The sequence below is a fragment of the Neoarius graeffei genome, chromosome 5 (genome assembly GCF_027579695.1).
Source record: "Neoarius graeffei isolate fNeoGra1 chromosome 5, fNeoGra1.pri, whole genome shotgun sequence".
NCBI lineage: Eukaryota > Metazoa > Chordata > Actinopteri > Siluriformes > Ariidae > Neoarius > Neoarius graeffei.
In genome coordinates this window covers 19,047,378-19,071,731 of record NC_083573.1, presented here as the reverse complement: position 1 = coordinate 19,071,731, position 24,354 = coordinate 19,047,378, and the positions used below count along the sequence as shown (strand labels likewise).

Below are 24,354 nucleotides of genomic sequence, written 5' to 3'. Positions count from 1 at the left end.
TGTTAATAAAAACAGAACTGTGTAACACTTGTGGGTTTCAAGGGGTAAGTGAGGAGAAGAGAGGCAGGCTTGCGACAACACACACAAACGTACATGTTGCTCCACACTTTCTCTCCTGTGGCTTTTGTCTCTGTCCTTTGTATCCTCGACAATTTATGAAGCAAACGGCAAATTTGCCTTAATTTAAGATATTTAGTAGATTATTAATTTGTGATTTTTAAAAAAAAATTAGGAATAGTACTGGAATGAGCAGAGTTCATGTTGTGTTTTTTAAACAAGCACTTTACATTTTTTATTTGGGCATAACTGATATTCTGATACTTTTGAATTTAATAGATGATCATATGAAGTTACTCACTATTTGAGTAGTCATTTTATAAGATTCTTTTTTACTCATACTCAAGTCATTATTTTGATGTAAGGTTTAGATTGGGTTAGGATAAGGTACAATATGATCAGCTAGGGTAAGAATTATGTTAGGGTTGAGGAAGGATTAAGTTTAAACTTGGGTCTGTTTGTATGATCATTTGGATCCTTTGGGCTGCAGTTAGAGGGATGAGATGAGAAAAAGAGCTATCATGGTACATGATTTTGTGTATTTATGTGTGGGGATTCCTGTTTCTCTGAAGTAGATAGTTTGTAAGAAGAAAATTGAAAAAAAAAGCAAACAATAATCTCAGCACACACACGCAGAATTCAGTACACTTAGGTCAGTTTGTTGAGATCAGACACCCATGGAGGAGATCTGCTTGGCACTGCTTGTAACAGCAAACTGTGAGATTTTCAGAGAACATTTCAAAGACATGCAAGTGTGTAACAAGTCTGCTACTCAGCATGGTTCATGGAAGCATCCACAGGAGGAAATTCTACACATGCTTTCCTTTACCTCTCCGTCCTTTTACTCTTGTGCCATCCTAATCACTTGGCTGCAGTATCCATCTCATATTCCTCTCTTTTACCTTCTTCTCTCTTTTATTCCTCTCTATATGAGGTAAGCCAAGCACCAACACACACACGCTGCATGAATAATATGTCTGGGCTGAACTGGGAGGAGAGGACTGATTCGAGCTTGTGTAAAGGGACTTTCCAGGAAGTGTATGTGTGAGAGGGAGTGAGAGAGAAGCATCAGTCTTCTCTTACTCACTTTTTAGGCAGGAAAGAAAGTTATTCAGCAGCATAGAAAAGGAGTGGGAAGGTTTTTTTTGTCTTTTCATTCACACGTGGATTGCATTGGATATATCAGCTGGCACAGGGCAGATGGGTAAGTTACACTATATGCTCCTCAATTCTCTCCTCGTAGAATATTACAAACAAATTACATTTACACCCCCCCCCCACACACACACACAACACATTCTTTTATCCTTCATAGTAGTAATAGTTAGTAGTATAAGTTTTTTGATTATGTGCTAAACCAAAAGAATGCTACAGAGCAGTCTACAGAGATGGTCCTTTGTCAGGTAGGACTGTCTGTTCCATCAGATTTCACATAATACATATAGTTACATTGGCCATTTATTTCCATTTTTGCACTTCTCTACTTTTGCAGTATGTTATCATTTTACAGAAGCAATACCATGTGAATCAGACTCTAACTAATGCTTGGCAGAGGCTCTTCTCTTACCTTATGTGATAATACACTTTAGTACTATGATCTTTTTCAGACTTTATATTAACAGCTAATGTAATGCTTCTATACACTGATGCTTTGTGAAATGGGAACGAAGAGTCTCGGTGTCTTTGGACCTCTGACAGTTTTCCAGTCAAGCAGGCACAGGATGCTGTTATGTTTCCTCCCCATTTTCCATCAACCATTCAAGTAGATTTGCATCTGGAGGTCTTGTGACACTTCCCATGTACAGTATAAAATAAGAAATCTCAAATACCATCACCTGTCAATTCAAGGTTGCTGGAATTGGCTGTGTAACGAACTGGTGTGTTGAGAAAGGCTCCTACTCTGCTTGTAGGAATAAAATGTAAATCATACATTTTACAAACTTGTAAAATGTATGTAAAACTTGGGTACTTTGTCCATTTTACAAAGCAGACAAAGTACCCAAGTTCATTACTTACAGTAAGTCACGGTGGTGTAGTGGTTAGCACGGTCGCCTCACAACAAGAAGGTTCCAGGTTCAAACCCAGTGGCCGGCGAGGGCCTTTCTGTGTAGAGTTTGCATGTTCTCCCTGTGTCTGCGTGGGTTTCCTCCTGGTGCTCCGGTTTCCCCCACAATCCAAAGACATGCAGGTTAGGTTGACGTGGGGTGGCCTTGGGCTGAGGTGCCCTTGAGCAAGGTACCTAACCCCTGACCGCTCCCTGGGCGCTGTGTGTGGCTGCCCACTGCTCTGGGTGTGTGTGCGCATGTGTTCACTGCTTCAGATGGGTTAAATGCAGAGGATGAATTTCACTGTGCTTGAAGTGTGCATGTGACAAAGTTTTCTTTCAAAGTACAGATCCCATTGGTCAAATGTGACTCCAATACAAGTGAAAGTAGTACAGTCAAATTTTTACTTAAGTTAAAGTACTGAAGTACTTGCTTTTAAAAATACTTAAGTATTAAAAGTACATTTTCTGTCAAAGCATTGTTGTATTATTGCCACAATGCTTACAAAACCTAATGCCTCTGAAGCAACCTACTGGATTTACTGACGAACTTGTAGAACCTGTAGAATAAACACCTAGTAGAATGTTACAAAATGAAACAACTGAATTGACAAAAAAGATCCATTGTCATTTTTTTTATTTTAACACTCCTACCCACCCCCACAAAGTAGCATGGTAATGTTCTGACACAGTTCTGGCAGTATCAGAATCATTAATAAGATGCTAGCTAGTTTTTCTCTTTGGCTACTGGTAAATAAATAAATAAATAAATAAATAAATCGTAGCTATAGTAATTATGCAAGGTCACAAAAGCTACAATGTTAACATTACCAAAGACAAAAAGGTGAATTCACAAAATGAATGCATGCACAATGAACATCATGGTGGTTTAACATTAAGCTAGCTAGTCAGTGAAGCTCCTGACAGAGTACTAGCAAACTCTTTTCAAACTAAATCATATTGGGTAGCTAACGTTACTAGAAAAGAAAAATTTCTACATTCTGCTTATTTGGCAAGATTATGCTAAAACATATTTCTGAAAGGACTTCAGATAAATTAACATTATTCATGTTAGTGTAACTCTGTACATGCAATGTCCAAGTTAACTAGCTATGTGTTAACGTTAGCCATGGACAAGACTATGGCAACTTGACGGGCAAATCCATAGAAAGCCATTTGACTAATCAGACATAGCTATTGCAACATTGCTAGCTCTAAAAGCACAGACAACTTTGTTTCAAGCTTTCTCTTGGAATAAAACATTTACATACCTCAATATGCTTCCACAGGTTGGACAGTGAGTTTTTGGAGGCCGTGATGTGGTTCGTTTTAAGCAAACATTTAAAATGAAACAAATCTTTAATCCTTTCAGAAAACTGAAACATGGGTTCAAGGTATGGCCATGGGTGTGTGCATTCCCCAGAACTGCCTCCTTCCATTCTGGCATCAACTGATTGTGTTCAAATAATGCTGCTGAGAAAATCACTGAACTTGATTTAAAACAGTTTATGGATGTGACGTGACCCTAGTAATTACTGATAGGCTGTCTCAGCATCACCTGCGAAAAAATAAAATAAAATAAATAAATAAATAAATCACATTTTAGAAAAGAAAAGAAGAGAAAAAACATCAACTTTCAAAGCTGCTTCATAGTAAAGAGCAAGGAGGACCTTGATAGAAATGTAGTGGAGTGAAAAGTACGATATTTGTCTTTCAAACGTAGTGAAGTTAAAGTCATAAGTTTCCAAAAAAAATACTCAAGTAAAGTGCAGATACTCAAAAAGTGTACTTAAGTACAGTACTCAAGGAAATGTACTTTGTTACTGTCCACCTCTGAATCATACATGTATGAAAACATCACTGAATTTGTTTTGAGACTTTCAGCATGAACTTTAGGACCCTTTTGGATCACATTAACTTGTTCTTAATAGTGTTGGATACCTTGAGTAGTATTTGTCAATGCTACTGTCTAGAGTGTAAGGAGGAATGAATCTTGTTTTTCCATAATAATTGAACTATGACTTTTAAGTCAGGCCACATTCTGCCAGCTGTTAATGAAATACACTCACCAGTCACTTTACTAGGAACACCCATATACCTGCTGTTTTATGCAGTTCTCTAATCAGCCAATCCCTTGACAGCAGCACAATGCATAAAATTATGCAGATACAAATCAAGAGCTTCAATTAATGTTCACTTCAAACATCAGAATGGGAAAAATTGTGATTTGTTTTTGTGAAAAAACAAATACAGAGACCCATCAGGGAGGTATATTATACTTAATGGTATCATAGTGTCCACTCAAGTCAGTTTAATATGTGTGTACGCTCCTAACGGAGATGACCCTTCTTTTTATCAAAACCTCTTTCTCTCTATATCATCCTACCCTGGTCAATGCATAATTGGTGATGATTTTAATTGTGTGTTAGACTCGACACAGGATCGATCAACTGGTATTGATACCTCTCATCAACAAACAAGGAATATTATCAAAAAATTCATGATTGATCTAAACTTAACTGATATTTGGCGATATCTTAATCCTAACAAAAGAGACTATTCATGCTTTTCAAGCACATACAAGACATACTCTAGAATAGGTTACTTTTTAATTTCACACGGACTGCTATCAAAAATAGAGAAATTTTGGTATGACAGTATACTGCTGTCAGACCACACACCGATCTCCTTGATAATGCAACTACCCAATGTAATGTCCTCACTGCCTAGATTTTGTTTTCAGTCTAAATGGCTCCAGTACCCAGACTTTGTTAAGTTTATTGACGGGAAAATAGACGAGCATTTCTCTCTAAATACAAATCAGACTAGTGCGTCAGTAAAATGGGAGGCATTCAAGGCCTATTTAAGGGGTGAGATAATAAGTTATACTATGCATAAGTCCAAAAAATATTACTCACAGCTTAACACTCTTGAACAAAAAGTTAAAAAATTAGAGCAAGAACTTCACTACAGTGATGCTCCAGAAAAACGACAAGAGCTCATGTTACTGAAATCCCAGTACAACGAGTTAACCACCAATAAAATAGCCTCCAGTTTATTGTGGCTAAAACAATCATACTATGACCAGGCAGAGAAAGCTGGAAAGCTGTTAGCATGGAGGCTGAAAAGGATACAAACTGATAGAGCTATTAATTCTATTAAGTTAGATGATGGGAAAATCCTGGTCGATCCTTCTGAAATAAACACTGCTTTCAAAGAGTTTTATGAAGGTTTGTACAAGTCAGAATACAGCTCATAGAACAGCTCAGAAAAACAAAGGGAGTTTTTGGATAAACTCCACTTTCCAACATTATCTGAAGAAGCCAAAACCGACCTTGGTAAACGTTTGTGTATTGAAGAATTATCAGAAGCAATAATTGCTTGAGCAGTGGAAAGGCACCTGGGCCTGATGGCCTGCCTATAGAATTATATAAAACATTTGCAGGAAAATTGTTACCTCATCTCTTAGAGGTGTTTAATGAGGCATATGAAAAAGGAATTTTGCCCCCATCTTTAAGAGCTGCTGTAATTTCACTCCTTTTAAGGCCGGACAAGTGTCCCTTAGACAGAACATCGTATCGACCCATATCTTTAATGTCTTGTGATACCAAGATACTATGTAAGGCTCTGGCCAGGCAGATAGAATCACTAATACCCAACCTGATCGCCAATGACCAGAATGGATTTGTACTGGGCAGACAAGCTTTTCACAACCACACATAGGCTGCTAAATGTTCTATATGCCAAACAAAATGCCAGAGATCATGCGATCCTGTCATTAGATGCGGAAAAGGCATTTGACAGGATCGAGTAGAGCTACCTATTTGACGTCTTAAAAAGATTTGGTTTTGGGGAATAATATCTTAATTGGATTAAATTATTATATACTGACCCAGTAGCAGAAATTGCGACTAATAACCAAATTTCTAAACCTTTTAATCTCAGTAGATCTATGCGCCAAGGCTGTCCAATGAACCCTTTATTATTTTTATTTGCTGTCGAACCTTTGGCCATGGCAATCCGTCAGTCATCTGGCATTAAAGGTATGACCATTAGTAAGACAGAACATCGTTTGTCTCTTTTTGCGGATGATATTGTTTTCTTTTTAACAAAGCTAGGAACCTCACTCAGGGCTCTCAGCCATCTGCTGAAAATATGCGGACAATTCTCAGGTTACAAAAACAACAATTAAAAAAAGTGCTTTGCTAATACTGAACAGGGAAGAGAGAGAAGGTCCCCAGATCCATACTCAGTTTACTAATACCCCAGAAGGATTTACTTACCTTGGCATTAAAATATCACCTGTCATTGAAGACATAATTCCAATCAATTATAACCCACTGGTTACAGCCATAGGAGAATCTCTAGAGAAATGGAGTTTAATGCCCATCTCTATGATAGGACGTATGAACATTATTAAGATGTCTGTCCTGCCCAAGTTTTTATATCTTTTTCAGGCAATTCCACTTCCACTGCCAGCCTCTTTTTTTTCCACTATTAAGAAAAACTTCACCTGCTTCATATGGAACAACAAACACCCTAGACTGCGTCTTTCTCTCCTTTACCTGCCTTATGAACATGGCAGGCTTAAACTGCCTGATTTGAAGCTCTATTACTGGGCAGCCATATATTACTTCCATACCACAAAGGTTCCAGCTTGAGTGAACATACCATAGAAAATGATACAATAGAGCTTCCACTATGTCTGTACCTTTATTTGTCACAAACTAAATCACTTGGAAAACGCACACAAAATCCATTCCTCAAAAACACTCTGACAATATGGCATGAAGACCACACCTTTTTAAATGACACCGCCAAACTTTCTTGTTTCACACCTATATGGGGAAATGAAAACTTCACTCCTGGGAGGCGCGACATGGGATTTAGACACTGGATGGAGAAAGGACTAAGCAAAATAAAGGCTCTTTATGAAGAAGTTACCCTTATGTCATTCGCACAATTAAAGGATAAATTTGACCTACCTGGGAAACATCACTTTAAGTACATGCAATTAAGAAGCTTCATATACTCCCAAATTAAAACCACCTCAGAACCCTCATTATCTAGTCTGGCTAACGCGACAAAGCTCTACGAGCTATTGGTCTGGCCAAGATATTAAGCCCGACCGTTTCCCAGAGCCCGTGGTTGACCCGCCTCCCTGAAATGCCTCAGTTTGCTACTGGTCGAAGCCAGAAAAGGCTGTGACGAAGCTTAAACCAATCACATCACTCTTTCCTCTGACGTATGCGACGCCACGGGGCTAACTGGTAGATTAAACTCTTACCGAAGCCGGTCGGGAGCAAGGCGAAAACGTCCTTCCTTTCAATAAATACCTCCAGGGCTGCTCTTTGCTCCATTTTCAATGAGAACTTCCCGTTGAATGCTTTCAATACAGCATCTATGCGTAATAGATGCGGAAGCGTGAACGAAGTGCTTCCGGCATAGATTCTGTAAACAATCTATGGCTTCCGGTCGCAGTTCTACTACGTCAGTGCCTTGAACACGACTCTACCCAGGGCCGTTGGAGATGCTCAAAGTTGATTGGTTCCCGATTTTTCGGGAGCTTGGAAGAGCTGTAGATAGCTTGCCTGGCCAGACTAAGCTCGCAACAGGCCCTCGTGTTGCGTCACGCTTAGGATGGGCGGGCCCAGGCTACTCATTATCCACCACTGAACAATCCGTGGTAAACCACTTACATGGCAGGGGTCAAATATCCGTCTTTTATGGTTTGCCATTAGCAGGTTCTAAAGAAAACTCTCTTTCTTATCTATCTGCATGGGAAAATGATCTTCAGACAGACATCAGTGTAGAGGACTGGGAGAAGGCATGTCTTCTGGCCCAAACTCAAACTATGGTGGTGTTTACATTAGACCGTATCCGTATCATTTTCGTTGCAGATGCACTGTCTGTGCACATTAAAACACCGGAAAACGACTCCACAGGCGGAAAAGTTTGAATCTGCCAGGGCCCACGTATTCAACCCAGTACGTATCTGATCTGGTGCTGTGTAAACATTGAGGAACGAGGATACGTAGAGCTCTAGCTGACGTCGTCATTGGACAACGTCACTGTGACATCCACATTCCTGATTCGCTGGCGTTGGTCATGCCACGTTGGTCATGTGAATGAGCAATACAGGAAGTGTGTTGAGGAAGTCATTAAGTGAATGAGCAATACAAGAAGTGTGTTGGTTACCGTAGCACTAAATAGTCTTGTTGTAATCGCAAAAAATGGCCGTTCTGCGAGGTGAAGAGTGTACCGAACACTGTTAGATCCTTCTAGCATAAACACGAAGTCCATACACGGTGTAAAAAAGGCGTCATTGTAGTACCAGTACTGCCAATAACAGACTGGCATACTTCATTTTTTACAACGACATCCTTCCACTTGCAAGTGGTGAGTGACTTGCGCATGCCCGATATGCACTGGGATCATGTGACGTGCCATCTAATTAGTCATGTGATTAGCGTATCCGTGTATTGGCGTTGCTGTGTGCACGGGGAACGGTTTTGTTGCGGGCACAGAAATTGTGTGTGTGTACGCGAATTGTTTTAAAAACGTTAATCTGATGATCCGCTGATTCGAAATAATGTAAACGGGGCCTATAAATACAAGATGCAAACTCCTACAGTATAAATGGTTGCTTAGGACTTACGGTATATCACTCCTGTTAAATTGCACCACTTTGATCCCAATATTCCTGACTGCTGCATCAAATGTATGGACGAAGTTGGTACCCTGCTACATTGTATGTGGAGCTGTACAAAACTGCAGGTATTCTGGAATGAGGTTCTTGACTTAATCTCTAAGCTGACAGAAAGGGTTATTCCAGTTGAAGCCAAGATATGCTTGTTGCACATATATCCTGAAGATTTCCCAGTGACTGTAAAGAAATGTAAACTAATTAATTTCTGTCTGCTACAAGCTAAACGTGTAATTGCCTTAAGATGGAAGGAGACTCAGGAACCTACCTCTGGTCAATGGATTACAGAACTGTCATCTAATTTGACACTAGAAAAACTGACCTACATGGCAAGAGGAAAAGTTGAAAACTTTTACAAGATGTGGTCTGCTTTCCTAACCTTCATGAGCAACTTAAATATTCAAATGCCTGGACAAGGACTGAGGCCACCACCTTTATGACCCCTTTATTTACCGTAGAGTGTGACATTGGAGTGTGTGTGTGGGGGGGGGGGGGGGGGTTTGAGGGGTTTCTGTTTTTGAGTGTTGTATTGTTGTGTTTGTGAATCTATATTCATTAATATGGAAAATCAATAAACAAATTGTGAAAAAAAACATTCTTTGGTAGAACGACTTGTGTGCTTAGGGTCATTGTCTTGCTGCATGACCCACCTTCTCTTGAGATTCAGTTCATGGACAGATGTCATGATATTTTCCTTTAGAATTTGCTGGTATAATTCAGAATTCATTGTTCCATCAATGATGGCAAGCTGTCCTGGCCCAGATGCAGCAAAACAGGCCCAAACCATGATACTACCACCAACATGTTTCACAGATGGGATAAGGTTCTTATGCTGGAATGCAGTGTTTTCCTTTCTCCAAACATAACGCTTTTCATTTAAACCAAAAAGTTCTATTTTGGTCTCGTCCCTCCACAAAACATTTTTCCAAAAGCCTTCTGGCTTGTCCACATGATCTTTAGCAAACTGCAGATGAGCAGCAATGTTCTTTTTGGAGAGCAGTGGCTTTCTCCTTGCAACCCTGCCATGCACACCATTTTTGTTCAGTGTTCTCCTGATGGTAGACTCATGAACATTAACCAGTTTGAGAGAGGCCTTCAGTTGCTTAGAAGTTGCCCTGGGGTCCTTTGTGACCTCGCCGACTATTACACGCCTTGCTCTTGGAGTGATCTTTGTTGGTCGACCACTCCTGGGGAGGGTAACAATGGTCTTGAATTTCCTCCATTTGTACACAATCTGTCTGACTGTGGATTGGTGGAGTCCAAACTCTTTAGAGATGGTTTTGTAACCTTTTCCAGCCTGATGAGCATCAACAACACTTTTTCTGAGGTCCTCAGAAATCTCCTTTGTTCGTGCCATGATAGACTTCCACAAATATGGGTTGTGAAGATCAGACTTTGATAGATCCCTGTTCTTTAAATAAAACAGGGTGCCCACTCACACCTGATTGTCATCTCATTGATTGAAAACACCTGACTCTAATTTCACCTTCAAATTAACTGCTAATCCTAGAGGTTCACATACTTTTGCCACTCACAGATATGTAATATTGGATCATTTTCCTCAATAAATAAATGACCAAGTATAATATTTTTGTCTCATTTGTTTAACTGGGTTCTCTTTATCTACTTTTAGGACTTGTGTGAAAATCTGATGTTTTAGGTCATATTTATGCAGAAATATAGAAAATTCTAAAGGGTTCATAAACTTTCAAGCCCCACTGTAGACACATGGCCACTGGGCTACTAGGTAATGTCTAAGGCTAATCCAAGACAGAGTCTTTATAGGAGATACGCAGAGCCTTGATTTTTAAATAAATTTCTGAGTGGATAGTATCTCCATCCTTGACTCTTGTATGCTGCATAAATGGGAATAAAAAATATATATTTTTTGAGAGTTAAACTTGACCACAAAGTTGGCATTCGAGCTGCCCCACTGAGCCAGCCAGCCCTGAGGGCGTGACATCACAGCATGAACCGGTTTTAAGTCTGAGGCCTTTTACAGCTATAGACCAAAGTCATATAAATAAAAATTTATGGTGAAAGTAAGAAATACCGTTACCGACTTGCTGATCTAAGACTGATTTGACTTAATTGATTGTGGGTTGACGCTCATTAAAACAGGATAGGTGTTATAACTTATGCAACATACATGTACATGCATGCATTTTCACTGATAAAACGTAAAAGGCTAATTAAATAATCAGATGAACTGAGACAATCACATTCTGAAGCAAACTAAATAATCTTATATTGGTAACTTAAATACTAGGGCTGTCGAAGTTAACACGATAACGCATTAACACGATCTCAATTTCATCTCATCTCATTATCTCTAGCCGCTTTATCCTTCTACAGGGTCGCAGGCAAGCTGGAGCCTATCCCAGCTGACTACGGGCGAAAGGCGGGGTACACCCTGGACAAGTCGCCAGGTCATCACAGGGCTGACACATAGACACAGACAACCATTCACACTCACATTCACACCTACGGTCAATTTAGAGTCACCAGTTAACCTAACCTGCATGTCTTTGGACTGTGGGGGAAACCGGAGCACCCGGAGGAAACCCACGCGGACACGGGGAGAACATGCAAACTCCACACAGAAAGGCCCTCGCCGGCCCCGGGGCTCGAACCCAGGACCTTCTTGCTGTGAGGCGACAGCGCTAACCACTACACCACCGTGCCGCCCTGCGATCTCAATTTATCGCGATTAAAAAAAATAGTGCCGTTAACGCAAATTTTAATTTGGTCCTGCGAGTCACCCGTAGTTCATGTTGAGGCTTGTCACGTGCTGCTTCAATAAGAGTAAGTGTGAGTGATGGAGAAAGGTCTGTTAAACGGGAAGTTTCATTTCAAAAGTTTGCCAGATGGCTCACTTGACAAAACAAAGGCTGTTTGCAGTGATGGTCAGGCTGAGTTTAGCTATCACCAGAGTACATCCAGCCTGAAATACCACATGCAGGCCAAGCACACATTTGGCAGGAGGTTGAGCTCTGGCAATGTATGACAGACAACATTGGACAATGTTCGATGGCAGACGATGGATAAACCAACTACAAACAAATTAATGGCGGCAATTGCTAAATGGATAGCTACAGCATGCAGACCGATTAACATAGTGGAGGATGAGGGTCTGCGTGACATAATTAGGATTGCTTCCAAGGACACATTGTATGAGCTACCCTCCAGGTCAACTATCGTCAAAAGGATTCACGAGCTATTCGAAACTGAGGCTACATCCACACGACAACGGCAATGAGATTTTATTTTAAAAAATATCGCGTCCTCATGGGCAACGGATCAGTAAAATATCAGGTACATATGGCAACGCAACACTTGCTGAAAACGATGCAATACACATGCCACACCTCTAGGGGCGCTGTAAGACGGTCCCATCGGAGACACCAGAACAATAGAAGTAGACGCATGCATAAACCCCTTCTTCTACCCGGTGTGAAGCAGTGTCAGGAACAAACACACAACAAGAAGATGGCTGCGACTATGCGAGGAAATCGTACCTTCTGTGTGTACAAATTAGTTTTATTAGTGTGCATAGTTTTATATAACTTAATTTTCTTATTGTGTGAACATTTTGAAAAGCATTTTTATATAATTTATATAACTTTTTATATTGTGTGAACATTTTAAAAAGCAGTCTTATCCAATAAAAAAAAGAAATTCAAGAAATGGTTCAGTTACTTGTTTATTTAAAAGAAAAGCTGTATACAAAAGTGAATGCAATGCAGTGGTTCATACAAAACAGCGAGAGTGCTGCTTGTTCTAGTCATGTGGTTGTGACGTCATCGTAAACAAATCCGTTCTACTCATCCAGACGACTTTGCAACGGCACCGTTGCCAGATTTTTCCACTCTGGAACCCGTTCTCAAAAAATATCGTTGTGGGGCACCCAAAACGCCGGTGCCGTGTGGACGCCAGGCCAAAACAATAAACAATTTTATCAGATTCACCTGAATCCATTGCCGTGTGGACAGGGCCTCAGAGGGAAAAACTAGCTCAGGATTTGGAACCCACAGCCACCATTGCTCTTACGGGTGATTATTGGACATCACTAGGTAACGACAGCTATCTCGGAGTTACAGGCCATTATGTAGATGAACAGTGGCAGCTTCATTCCCATGCTTTAACAGTCATGAAAACAGAGGAGAGGCATCATGCTGTGACGTGTGCCGAGCATTTTATGGATGTGGCGAAGCAGTGGAACATCGAAAGTAAAGTGACCACCCTAAGCACAGATAGTGCAAGGAATATGATAGCAGCGACGAGACATCTAATGTTCGAACATTTGCCATGCGTCTCACACACAGCATCCAACGTACTGTCACAGTGTCCCTACAAAATAGTGCATTTGGCGGTGTGCTTTAAGTGCCGCAAGGTGGTGGGGCACTTCAAACATAGTCCACCGAATACCTCGGAATTAGAAAAACAGCAAGTTGCACATGGGCTGAAGACTGAGTCACTCACGCAAGACATACCAACCAGATGGAACTCCACTCTGGAGATGGTGAAACGTCTGCAAAGACACCAAGAACTAGTAAAAGATGCCCTAGCCCTGCACAAAATCAGTGTCACCATGCCAACAAAGGCCAAGCTGGAAAAGCTGCAGAAGCTGGAGACATTGCTGGAGCCCTGCAGGTAGGCTAACCCTTGTTCTCTCTATTTTGTGTCATTGCTGATATGCACGGGGCTAACACCTGCCAGTGATTTTAGCTGTGTTACAGAGCAGTTATTTTAACCTCGCTTTTTTTTAACTGTTGTGCAGTAGGCCCTAGCCTATAGTTTTTGTGCGTGACTGAATATATAAACGAATGAGTATATAGTAGGCCTGTAACCGAATTAAGTAGGCTCTCTCAGTAATTTTACATTTTGTTCCACTGACTAAATGTTGAGTCGAAAGACTAAAATGTGACTAAAATGCACCTACACTTTTCAGTAAGCAACTAAAACTAAATTTAAAATTCTTCTCAATATAAACACTGTGCCTGCTGATGATGTTGCTAGTACTACTGTACTAGTGAGTGATACAAGTAGTGAAACATGCAGTTTTAGGAAATATAGGTACATTTGGAATGCCACTCAACCAATCAAATTAGTGGACCAGAACTTACTTTTGTATAAAATTCTTTCCACATTGTTCCACTGGTGTCTGTCATCTGGATTGGCTGAAACATCCAGCTGTGTGTCATCATCACAGTAGTGGAAGCTAATACCATGCTTTCAACTCATTGTACCCAGAGGTAGCATCTATCAAAAAAGTCAAAGTCCTTCCCATGCCAGGACCCAATCTTCCCAGGCAGTCTCCTGGCCCAGTACTAATCAAGCACTTAGCACATCAGGCAGCACCAATCTCCACTTCCATAGCCCTCGGCCTCTCATATAGCTGGGGTTACAGTGGGGGGCTGGTCCTCTGGTAACAGCGAAAGTTTGACTCCCTACTCACATCTGTATTGCAGCATGCCTCACCAGATGGCAGTAGGTATCATTTTGATAATGGTCTTTGGTATGACCTGACCATGAGTAGAACTTGTGATTTCCCAGTCAAGAGGGAGACACACTAACCACTAGGCCAGCTTGCAGTGTAGCAGCTATAGTGGGTGGTGGGGGGGGAAATCAGTGACTTTTAAACAGTGCTGTGCAGAAAGCCAAACTTCACGTTTGTATGCTTACAAATTACTGATTATGAACTGATAGCAGTCAATCTGATAAGCCTGAGTCTGAACCACTTCCTTAACTCCAACAAAATGTTCCGTCTATAATATTGTAGTGCGTTGGAGTGGAACACAATCCAGGGTTGCTTCTGATGCTGTTTATTTAGGAAATAATGTCGGTTTTGGCTCTCGTACACAAGTTGATGATTTTGTCATGAAACTCCATCAAGTCTACTACCTATTATTGGTACTGTTGGTACTAGCGCATCAGTGTTAGTTTTATTCTTAGTTAACTGCTACTGTTTATGGGTGAGATATACTGAACTAGCAGCAATAATACAGTAGCTTTTCCATTATTAAGATGCAGTAGCAAGGTAAAGCGGATATATTACTAAGATCAAAGAAATGGAGTCAGAGATCATTTCAAATGTCAAATTTCTTTGGAATGTCAAATGACAGTATTTCATTAACCGTATGTCCATTTCAGTGAGTGGGTCCTGTTATATTCTGATGACCCTTACAAAGTCTCAGAAGGTCTTGTGTATTATCAAAATGAATATTGAAGAGTATTGCATAATGCTTAAAGTATCAAAATGCAACAATTATTCACCAAAGGTGAAGTGAATATTGGTGAATAATAACTGAGATGAAGTTGAGGTTATTATTTACTGATATTCACTGTGCCTAAGGAGGATAATTGTTTTAGTATAAATACACAGGTGATTATTTTAAAAATGTATTTTAAAAAATAATTTATTTCAAACTTCAAAAGCAGCATGCAAATGTAATAAAGGTGCATTTACAGGCTTCTGTCACTTATCTATGCCGACTCACATAAAATACTTTGTTTTGAAACAGATCAAATAAATCACGATTCCACCTTACCTTTGAATAGTTTTAGACCAAACTTCATAGCATCTTTAGTGCTTTTAGGAACAGCATTTTCTTTCATGATTTGTAATTCTTCCTCACTTATGGTGACGAAGCGATTGGCCGCCATTTTGCTGAGTCACTTGGGGTGAATATCGAGAAATAGTCCGAGTTTCTCAACCAATCAGTACGTGTGATTTCTTATAATCACTTCCGTATTTATACTAAAAATAGTTATAATAGTGATGCCTTCTGCTTGGCCAATTACATGAGAATGGTATGGATGTATTTTAATTTAAAACTACATACTCATTTGATCTACTCCAAATTTCTGTAAAACAAAGTACATTAAATCATTGATCAGTTATAGTATCATTTAGAATAAGTGCTAGTTATAAGGAATCTAATATTTAGCAGTCATAATTTCAGGTCAAAGGTGCTGTGTGTTAATTTATGATCTAATTTTGTGTTAATTAGGTTACTCTCTGAGATTTTCTGCATTTTTTAGCTCTTGGAACACAAAAAAAAACCTCAGTATTGTGAAATCTGAGTGATGCCTCAAGGCAGCTAGCAGTTTAGCCTGTTTGTCTGTTGCCTGTCCCTGGCTTTGGTTTGTAAAGCCAGAGCAGATTAACTCGGCCTGTCTATGCACTATAAGCTATGCTGCAGGAAATGAAGGCAGCACCTTCCTGAGTGGGATGGATACAGTCCCTCCCTAACAGACCTGACTTGCCCTTAACAAATCATCCTATTGTCTCTAAATAAAGCCCTCGTTGTTTTTAAACCATCGTTTGGAGACTGAGCAGTTCAGTGATCTGCTATAAATTACATCACCATACCATGTTGGGATGGGGACAGAGCATATTACAGGACTGGAGATCAACTTCACTTATTTAAACATCTGTACAATGTCACCCTTAGTTATCTTTGACAGACAAAAGAATATGTCATTGACTCCCACAGCATTAAGATTACCTGTAATGTTCTGGTAAACTGGGTGCAAGTCTTTGACATGCAAAGCAGAGTGGTGTTCTCCTGGGTGAGCCTTCACTTTAGCCTTGGCTAAAACAATTATGAGAAAATATTTACACACAACTTTACTAAATGATTAATCAATAAGGGTAATGTTTTGCACAGTCATTTTGCTGAACTGGCTATATAAAAAGGACAAAATGTGCATCCTGTGCATTTTCTTTTGGTATTTGCGCACATATACAGTACTGTGCAAAAGTCTTAGTCACATGCAATGAAATGCTGTAGAGCAAAGATGCCTTCAAAAATAATGAAATTAAATGTTTCTACATTTAAAAAATACCATAAAGACAAGTAAGCAGTAATCCACAAAACAAAGTCGATATTTGGTGTGAGACGACCCTAAAATAATAATAATAATAATAATAATAATAATAGTGGTCTCGGGTACAATGAGTGCAGTTTTATAAGGAAATGAGCTGCAGGGTTTACTGAGCATCTTGCAGAATCAACCACAGTTCTTCTGGACACTTTAATTACCATACTTCCTTCTTATTTTTGCAGCCAAACCCAGTAGCCTTCATTATGTTTTTGTCTGAATAGTGGTCTGTTATGTAATATGCTGCTTTCTTTACTGACATATAAAAATTTTCTGTAACATTTAATTTTGTACTGGAAAACTAATGTTTGGAAATCTAAAGTATTTTTGGACTGGATCCATAATGTAGAAGTCATAAAATAAACATCTATAATAAAGTTTGTACTAAAAAAAATAAGGTGCCTAAGACTTTGACACAGTACTGTACACACACACACACACACACACACACACACACACACACACACACACACAAATCTCACTCATGCTTCTTGACAATTTAATAGCAGTAGATTGAGATGGTTGTTTTCTGGAAAGTTTCTTTCTCTGCTCACAATTTTCAAGGTCATTTTAATCTCTCTCTTCTGAATTCAGCTCTCAATAGAAGGAAGCAGGAAAAGCTTGAGGAAATACAAACAATGGCAACACTGCAGGACGTATATCATGTTCTTGATCTGTTCCTCATATATTTCTCAAGTGTTTAAACTAGCTTCCCTCCTGTGTGGCTTTTTCCTTACAGGAATGCTCAACAATGGTCTGTTTTAGGTTTTCACTCTGACACTCTTGGAAAATTATTTTCATACAGTGGATATTTCATTCATTCATTCACTTATTCAGCTATATAATTATAATTATTATATCCACATTCACTGAAAATGAGTAATCGCATGTTCTGATTGGCTACTCTACTACTAGGATATCAGCTCATATACCGTGAGTAGAGAGAAACAAAATGGCGGAGCGTTTTGCTGAACCAACTGAGGACAAAATAAAAACTACTCAAAAACAAAACCCCAAAAAATACAAAAAAGCAACAAAATATGGAATGAAGGTATTTGATGGCAAGAATGTCCACCCGTTATCTGTAGCCACTTATCCTGTTCTACAGGGTTGCAGACAAGCTGGAGCCTATCCCAGCTGACTATGGGCAAGAGGCAGGGTACACCCTGTACAAGTCGCCACGTTATCGCGGGGCTGACACAGAGACAAACAACCATTCACACTCACACCTACAGTCAATTTAGAACCACCAATTAACCTAACCTGCACGTCTTTGGACTGTGTGGGAAACCAGAGCACCCAGAGGAAACCCACGCAGACACAGGCCAAACATGCAAACTCTACACAGAAAGGCCCTCGCCAGCCACTGGGCTCAAACCCAAAACCTTCTTGTTGTGAGGCGACAGTGCTAACCACTACATCACCATGCCACCCTTGCAAGAATGTATCTTCTTTTTTTTTTCAAGAATTCTTATTATAGCATTTTTTACAAATTGCTACTGTCATTTCAACAGTTTATTTACATTCTAAGTGGAAATTATTTTGTTGGGTGTTTTGTATAAAGTTTTTGTTTCTCAAAATCCAGTGAATGTGGATAGAATAAAACAACTATTCCACTCAGTCTCATCGTACATGGCATATAGTGCTACATGCCTCATCGGCTATCAGTTCATGTACAACTCGATTTCATGGAATAATTGTTAATTATAATTATTATTGCCCTGTGACTACAAGGGCACAAGGATGGAATATACCATGGTGCCATGGCCACAGCATATGATGGATATTTTTTTTCTCTCCATGCTTCCACGGAAGGCGGTCGCATTTTCTGCTCTCCCTCTCCCTCCTTTTTTCCCTTCTTGTGCTTCTGTGTCTTGTCTCGTCTGCTGTACTTTTTGAAGAGACTCTCCCTGCATTACTTTCTAAACTAAAAAAAGCATGGAATTGATAAACTGGTCTCCTAATGAAATTGACACAGTTTTCTCAATGAGAAGTTTGGGTTCGGGGGAACCCTTCTGTCCTGCCGGAACGTTTGCGGCTGGTTACATGATGGACGCGTGGGAGCGGTGGCGGGTCGTGTGCCTGGCGATTCTTTCTGTGGAGGACATTGAAGATATCTACCTATTCGGAACCATGATTACAGGACTTTTGCTGATTGGATTAGGCATTGCCCTGGTATATCGAGGAAATCAGACAATGGTGACAGCTGTTCAAAGCCCCACAAAACTGCCTGATATGATTGGAGTGGTGGGCAAAGCTGTTGGCACTCGGACTGTGGACATTCAGAACTTTAACCACAAAATGGTTGTTATCTCGGAGCAGCTTTCAGCTTTGCAAGGAATACGTTTTTTGGAGATCAATTTGAATAGAATGGACGGAATGGACAGATGTGGACGAGCAGTGTGGACATGCAAAGACTGCGTCTGGAAAGACCAAACAATTCATATCTTATCGACATTCGGGGTGCTGTCTCAGGGTGCCGAATGTCGATAAGATATGAATTGTTTGGTCTTTCCAGACGCAGTCTTTGCACGTCCACACTGCTCGTCCATATCTGTCCATTCCGTCCATTCTATTCAAATTGATCTCCAAAAAACGTTGAACAGTTTATATCCAACTCCCAAGGCTTGAAAAAAGTCTCAAAAATAAATACCAGAATACCAATGTAAGTTAAATGATCAAGTATGAATGAATGAATGAATGAATGAACCCTTTATTGTCACTGTTACCAGTGAAATTAAAGGATTCATTCATTCATTCATTCATTCATACTTGATCATTTAACTTACATTGGTATTCTGGTATTTATTTTTGAGACTTTTTTTTTCAAGCCTTGGGAGTTGGATATAAACTGTTCAATTAAACAGTTTGTATTAAACTTTTAGTTTTTTCTGTGATGCTGCAGTGCATTTTTTAAACTAAAAGTAATGCTAAAATAAAAAAAAAATACAGGAAATTGTAGCAGATATTACATAATCTTCAGGTATTTGGTTAACTTTCAGCTTGTCATGCTTTCACTTTAGTTTGCTCTGATGGGATCTGACAATGGGTTCAGGCAAGGTCTGTGCTAAATCCGACTGTAAATTGTGATTTGGTGATCGAGAGAAGTAATTTGGAATGGAAATATGCATGACAGAAAGTGTGTGGCTGTAGTCTGCATTACATCACTGGCATGCCTTGATGCTGATGACATTGCCACTCTTTGATGTGGCCTGGAGGAGATGAAGTCATAGATTGTGAAATCACACACATTTGTCCTTTAAAGCAGCAGCTTTCAGACACATTTTTTTCTCTCTCTCTCTCTCTCTCTCTCTCTCTCTCATGTTTTTCTACCTCTCTCCCTTGCCTCTGTCATCAATCTTCTCATCTCATCTCATTATCTCTAGCCGCTTTATCCTTCTACAGGGTCGCAGGCAAGCTGGAGCCTATCCCAGCTGACTACAGGCGAAAGGCGGGGTACACCCTGGACAAGTCATCACAGGGCTGACACAGACACAGACAACCACTCACATTCACACCTACGGTCAATTTAGAGTCACCAGTTAACCTAACCTGCATGTCTTTGGACTGTGGGGGAAACCGGAGCACCCGGAGGAAACCCACGCGGACACGGGGAGAACATGCAAACTCCACACAGAAAGGCCCTTGCCAGCCCCGGGGCTCGAACCCAGGACCTTCTTGCTGTGAGGCAACAACGCTAACCACTACACCACCGTGCCGCCCGTCATCAATCTTTTTCTTGTTTATTTTTTCTCTTGTTTTAATATGCTTTAGTTATTCTAAATCATGTCATCAGGTTCCTAGGTTCATATTTATATTGCTTAAAAGGACTGTTCAATAAGACATTTTATAGCTCTGCAATTTAACTTTACTTAATAATTTCCATCAGGTCAATGTAAGCTTAAAGGGGTTGCAGAACTGTAATTTATAGTTAACTGTATTAATAATTATTAATACGAATATAAATTAGAATATATATAAATATATAATACTCATTATAATAATGATTAATACTCTGTTATTAACTGTAATTAACAGAGTAATTTAATTGGCTAATGTTGCTTGTCTAACACCAGAGGGAGCCAGTGTGACAATGGAAAGCAATAAAAACTTCCTTGGTTACCAGTAGGGTGGCACAGTGGTGTAGTGGTTAGCACTGTCGCCTCACAGCAAGAAGGTCCTAGGTTCAAGCCCAGTGGCTAATGAGGGACTTTCTGTGTGGAGTTCACATGTTCTCCCTGTGTCTGTGTGGGTTTTCCCCACAGTCCAAAGACGTACAGGTCCTCTAAATTGACTATAGGTGTGAATGGTTGTTTGTCTCTATGTGTCAACCCTGCAATGACCTGGTGACTTGTCCAGGGTGTACCCTGCCTTTCACCCATAGTCAGCTGGGTGACTATGCTTTACAATAGACAATTAGATTAGAATAGAGGAGCCAAAATAATTGGGGATCTTTTTTTAATGGGCCTCGACTTGTTACAAGTATGAATAGGTGGGCCTTAAAGTAGAAAAGGTTGAGAACCCTGATCTAAAGGAACAGGCACTCAAATCAGCTGTTTTGAACAGGGCTGTTTAGACAGAGTTAGAAGGGAGCTGTGGTGCTTTATCCTTGTGGTATTTTGATCAAAGCATGTCACAGGCATTTCATTAAGATCTCAGGGAACTGTGTCAACTTGTGGAAAAGGGCTATATTATGTCCCCATTAAAACATTGATTTTCCCACTATTTTAGTGATAACTTTGTCTCTGTGATGTCACTAAATAGGCTCAAATGTTGACTTGAACATATCCTTGTCTGACATGCTACTTATTTAAGGAAACTGTGATACTTTTTAGCCACAAAACCTTAGCTACTGTTATATTCAAGTGTGTGTGTGTGTGTGTGTGTGTGTGTGTGTGTGTGTGTTAGGGGTTGCAGAAACTAGTTGACTAGTTGTCTAATGATTGTTAACTGAAGTGCCATTTGTGCTTTCTTTGTTGCACAAATAAAACAGGCTAAACATAGTGAACATGATGTCCTGGAACAGTTTTTCTTTGTCTATGGAAAAGATGATTAGTCAGCTACTTTTTCTTTTGAATTCCTGGTCAACTGGTTCCCCTAGTATATACTATGAAGTCAGAAATTGCCAAAACTATTCACAAAAATGATTTTAGATTCACATGTGAAAAAAGGACCTGTATAACACCTGTACAATTTCATGTGCACCTGTATGACAATACCTGAAGATACACACTGCCATGTTTTATGAGTATATATCCTTTTTTGTGTATTAGCTAAGTCTGTTTCTTTGCTTTGTCAATGTTCATGTGCAATTCTGTCAAAATAAGACAAATATTTTGGGCAATGTTTTTTTACGCATGCTTGGAAAAATGCACATTTGTGTAATCAGAAGACTCTGCTTCCTAAGCCAGTCAGAAGGACTCTCTTTTAAGCAATCTACACTTCAGGTTAGCATACCAAACAATGGAAGTCAGGGGTTCCCAAGTCAGGGTTTTGGGCACGCAATATGGACATTTTGAAATTTCTGCCACCCCAAGCCATGACCACCCTACATTTTTTGAAATTCCAGATTTATAATATATAACTATTGCAATCTCATCTCATCTCATTATCTCTAACTGCTTTATCCTGTTCTACAGGGTCGCAGGCAAGCTGGAGCCTATCCCAGCTGACTACGGGCGAAAGGCGGGGTACACCCTGGACAAGTCGCCAGGTCATCACAGGGCTGACACATAGACACAGACAACCATTCACACTCACATTCACACCTACGGTCAATTTAGAGTCACCAGTTAACCTAACCTGCATGTATTTGGACTGTGAGGGAAACCGGAGCACCCGGAGGAAACCCACGCGGACACGGGGAGAACATGCAAACTCCGCACAGAAAGGCCCTCGCCGGCCACGGGGCTCGAACCCGAACCTTCTTGCTGTGAGGCAACAGTGCTAACCACTACACCACCGTGCCGCCCAACTATTGCAATATTTGAATATTTTATTATGTTAGTAATACAGTGGGGCAAAAAAGTATTTAGTCAGTCACCAATTGTGCAAGTTCTCCCACTTAAAAAGATGAAAGAGGTCTGTAATTTTTATCATAGGTATACCTCAACTATGAGAGACAAAATGAGGAAAAAAAATCCAGAAAATCACATTGTCTGATTTTTAAAGAATTTATTTGCAAATTATGGTGGAAAATAAGTATTTGGTCAATAACAAAAGTTCATCTCAATACTTTGTTATATACCCTTTGTTGGCAATGACAGAGCTCAAACATTTTCTGTAAGTCTTCACAAGGTTTTCACACACTGTTGCTGGTATTTTGGCCCATTCCTCCATGCAGATCTCCTCTAGAGCAGTGATGTTTTGGGGCTGTCGCTGGGCAACACGGACTTTCAACTCCCTCCAAAGATTTTCTATGGGGTTGAGATCTGGAGACTGGCTAGGCCACTCCAAGACCTTGAAATGCTTCTTATGAAGCCACTCCTTCGTTGCCCGGGCGGTGTGTTTGGGATCATTGTCATGCTGAAAGACCCAGCCACGTTTCATCTTCAATGCCCTTGCTGATGGAAGGAGGTTTTCATTCAAAATCTCACGAGACATGGCCCCATTCATTCTTTCCTTTACACGGATCAGTCGTCCTGGTCCCTTTGCAGAAAAACAGCCCCAAAGCATGATGTTTCCACCCCCATGTTTCACAGTAGGTATGGGGTTCTTTAGATGCAACTCAGCATTCTTTCTCCTCCAAACACGACAAGTTGAGTTTTTACCAAAAAGTTCTATTTTGGTTTCATCTGACCATATGACATTCTCCCAATCCTCTTCTGGATCATCCAAATGCTCTCTAGCAAACTTCAGATGGGCCTGGACATGTACTGGCTTAAGCAGGGGGACACGTCTGGCACTGCAGGATTTGAGTCCCTGGCAGCGTAGTGTGTTACTGATGGTAGCCTTTGTTACTTTGGTCCCAGCTCTCTGCAGGTCATTCACTAGGTCCCCCCGTGTGGTTCTGGGATTTTTGCTCACCGTTCTTGTGATTATTTTGACCCCACGGGGTGAGATTTTGCATGGAGCCCCAGATCGAGGAAGATTATCAGTGGTCTTGTATGTCTTCCATTTTCTAATAATTGCTCCCACAGTTGATTTCTTCACACCAAGCTGCTTACCTATTGCAGATTCAGTCTTCCCAGCCTGGTGCAGGTATACAATTTTGTTTCTGGTGTCCTTTGACAGCTCTTTGGTCTTGGCCATAGTGGAGTTTGGAGTGTGACTGTTTGAGGTTGTGGACAGGTGTCTTTTATACTGATAACGAGTTCAAATAGGTGCCATTAATACAGATAACGAGTGGAGGACAGAGGAGCCTCTTAAAGAAGTTGTTACAGGTCTGTGAGAGCCAGAAATCTTGCTTGTTTGTAGGTGACCAAATACTTATTTTACCAAGGAATTTACCAATTAGCCCTGTGATGACCTGGCGACTTGTCCAGGGTGTACCCCGCCTTTCGCCCGTAGTCAGCTGGGATAGGCTCCAGCTTGCCTGCGACCCTGTAGAACAGGATAAAGCGGCTAGAGATAATGAGATGAGATGAATTTACCAATTAATTCATTAAAAATCCTACAATGTGATTTCCTGGATTCTTTCCCCCCATTCTGTCTCTCATAG

The 24,354-nt window shown here is 40.3% G+C and overlaps 1 protein-coding gene across 2 annotated transcripts in view; it reads left to right on the top strand.

Moving 5' to 3' along the window:
* The first annotated feature begins 1,161 nt into the window (after window positions 1–1,161).
* si:ch211-285f17.1 (sickle tail protein homolog) overlaps window positions 1,162–24,354 on the top strand; it is a 422,785-nt gene continuing 399,592 nt past the window's right edge. The window contains exon 1 of one of the 2 annotated variants that reach the window (XM_060921371.1): window positions 1,162–1,261. In XM_060921371.1, coding sequence (XP_060777354.1) covers window positions 1,258–1,261 — 4 coding nt within the window. In that variant the 5' untranslated portion in view covers window positions 1,162–1,257. Of the gene's footprint in view, window positions 1,262–13,378; window positions 13,461–24,354 lie in introns of those variants that run through there. The other variant, XM_060921379.1, reaches the window with a different exon arrangement.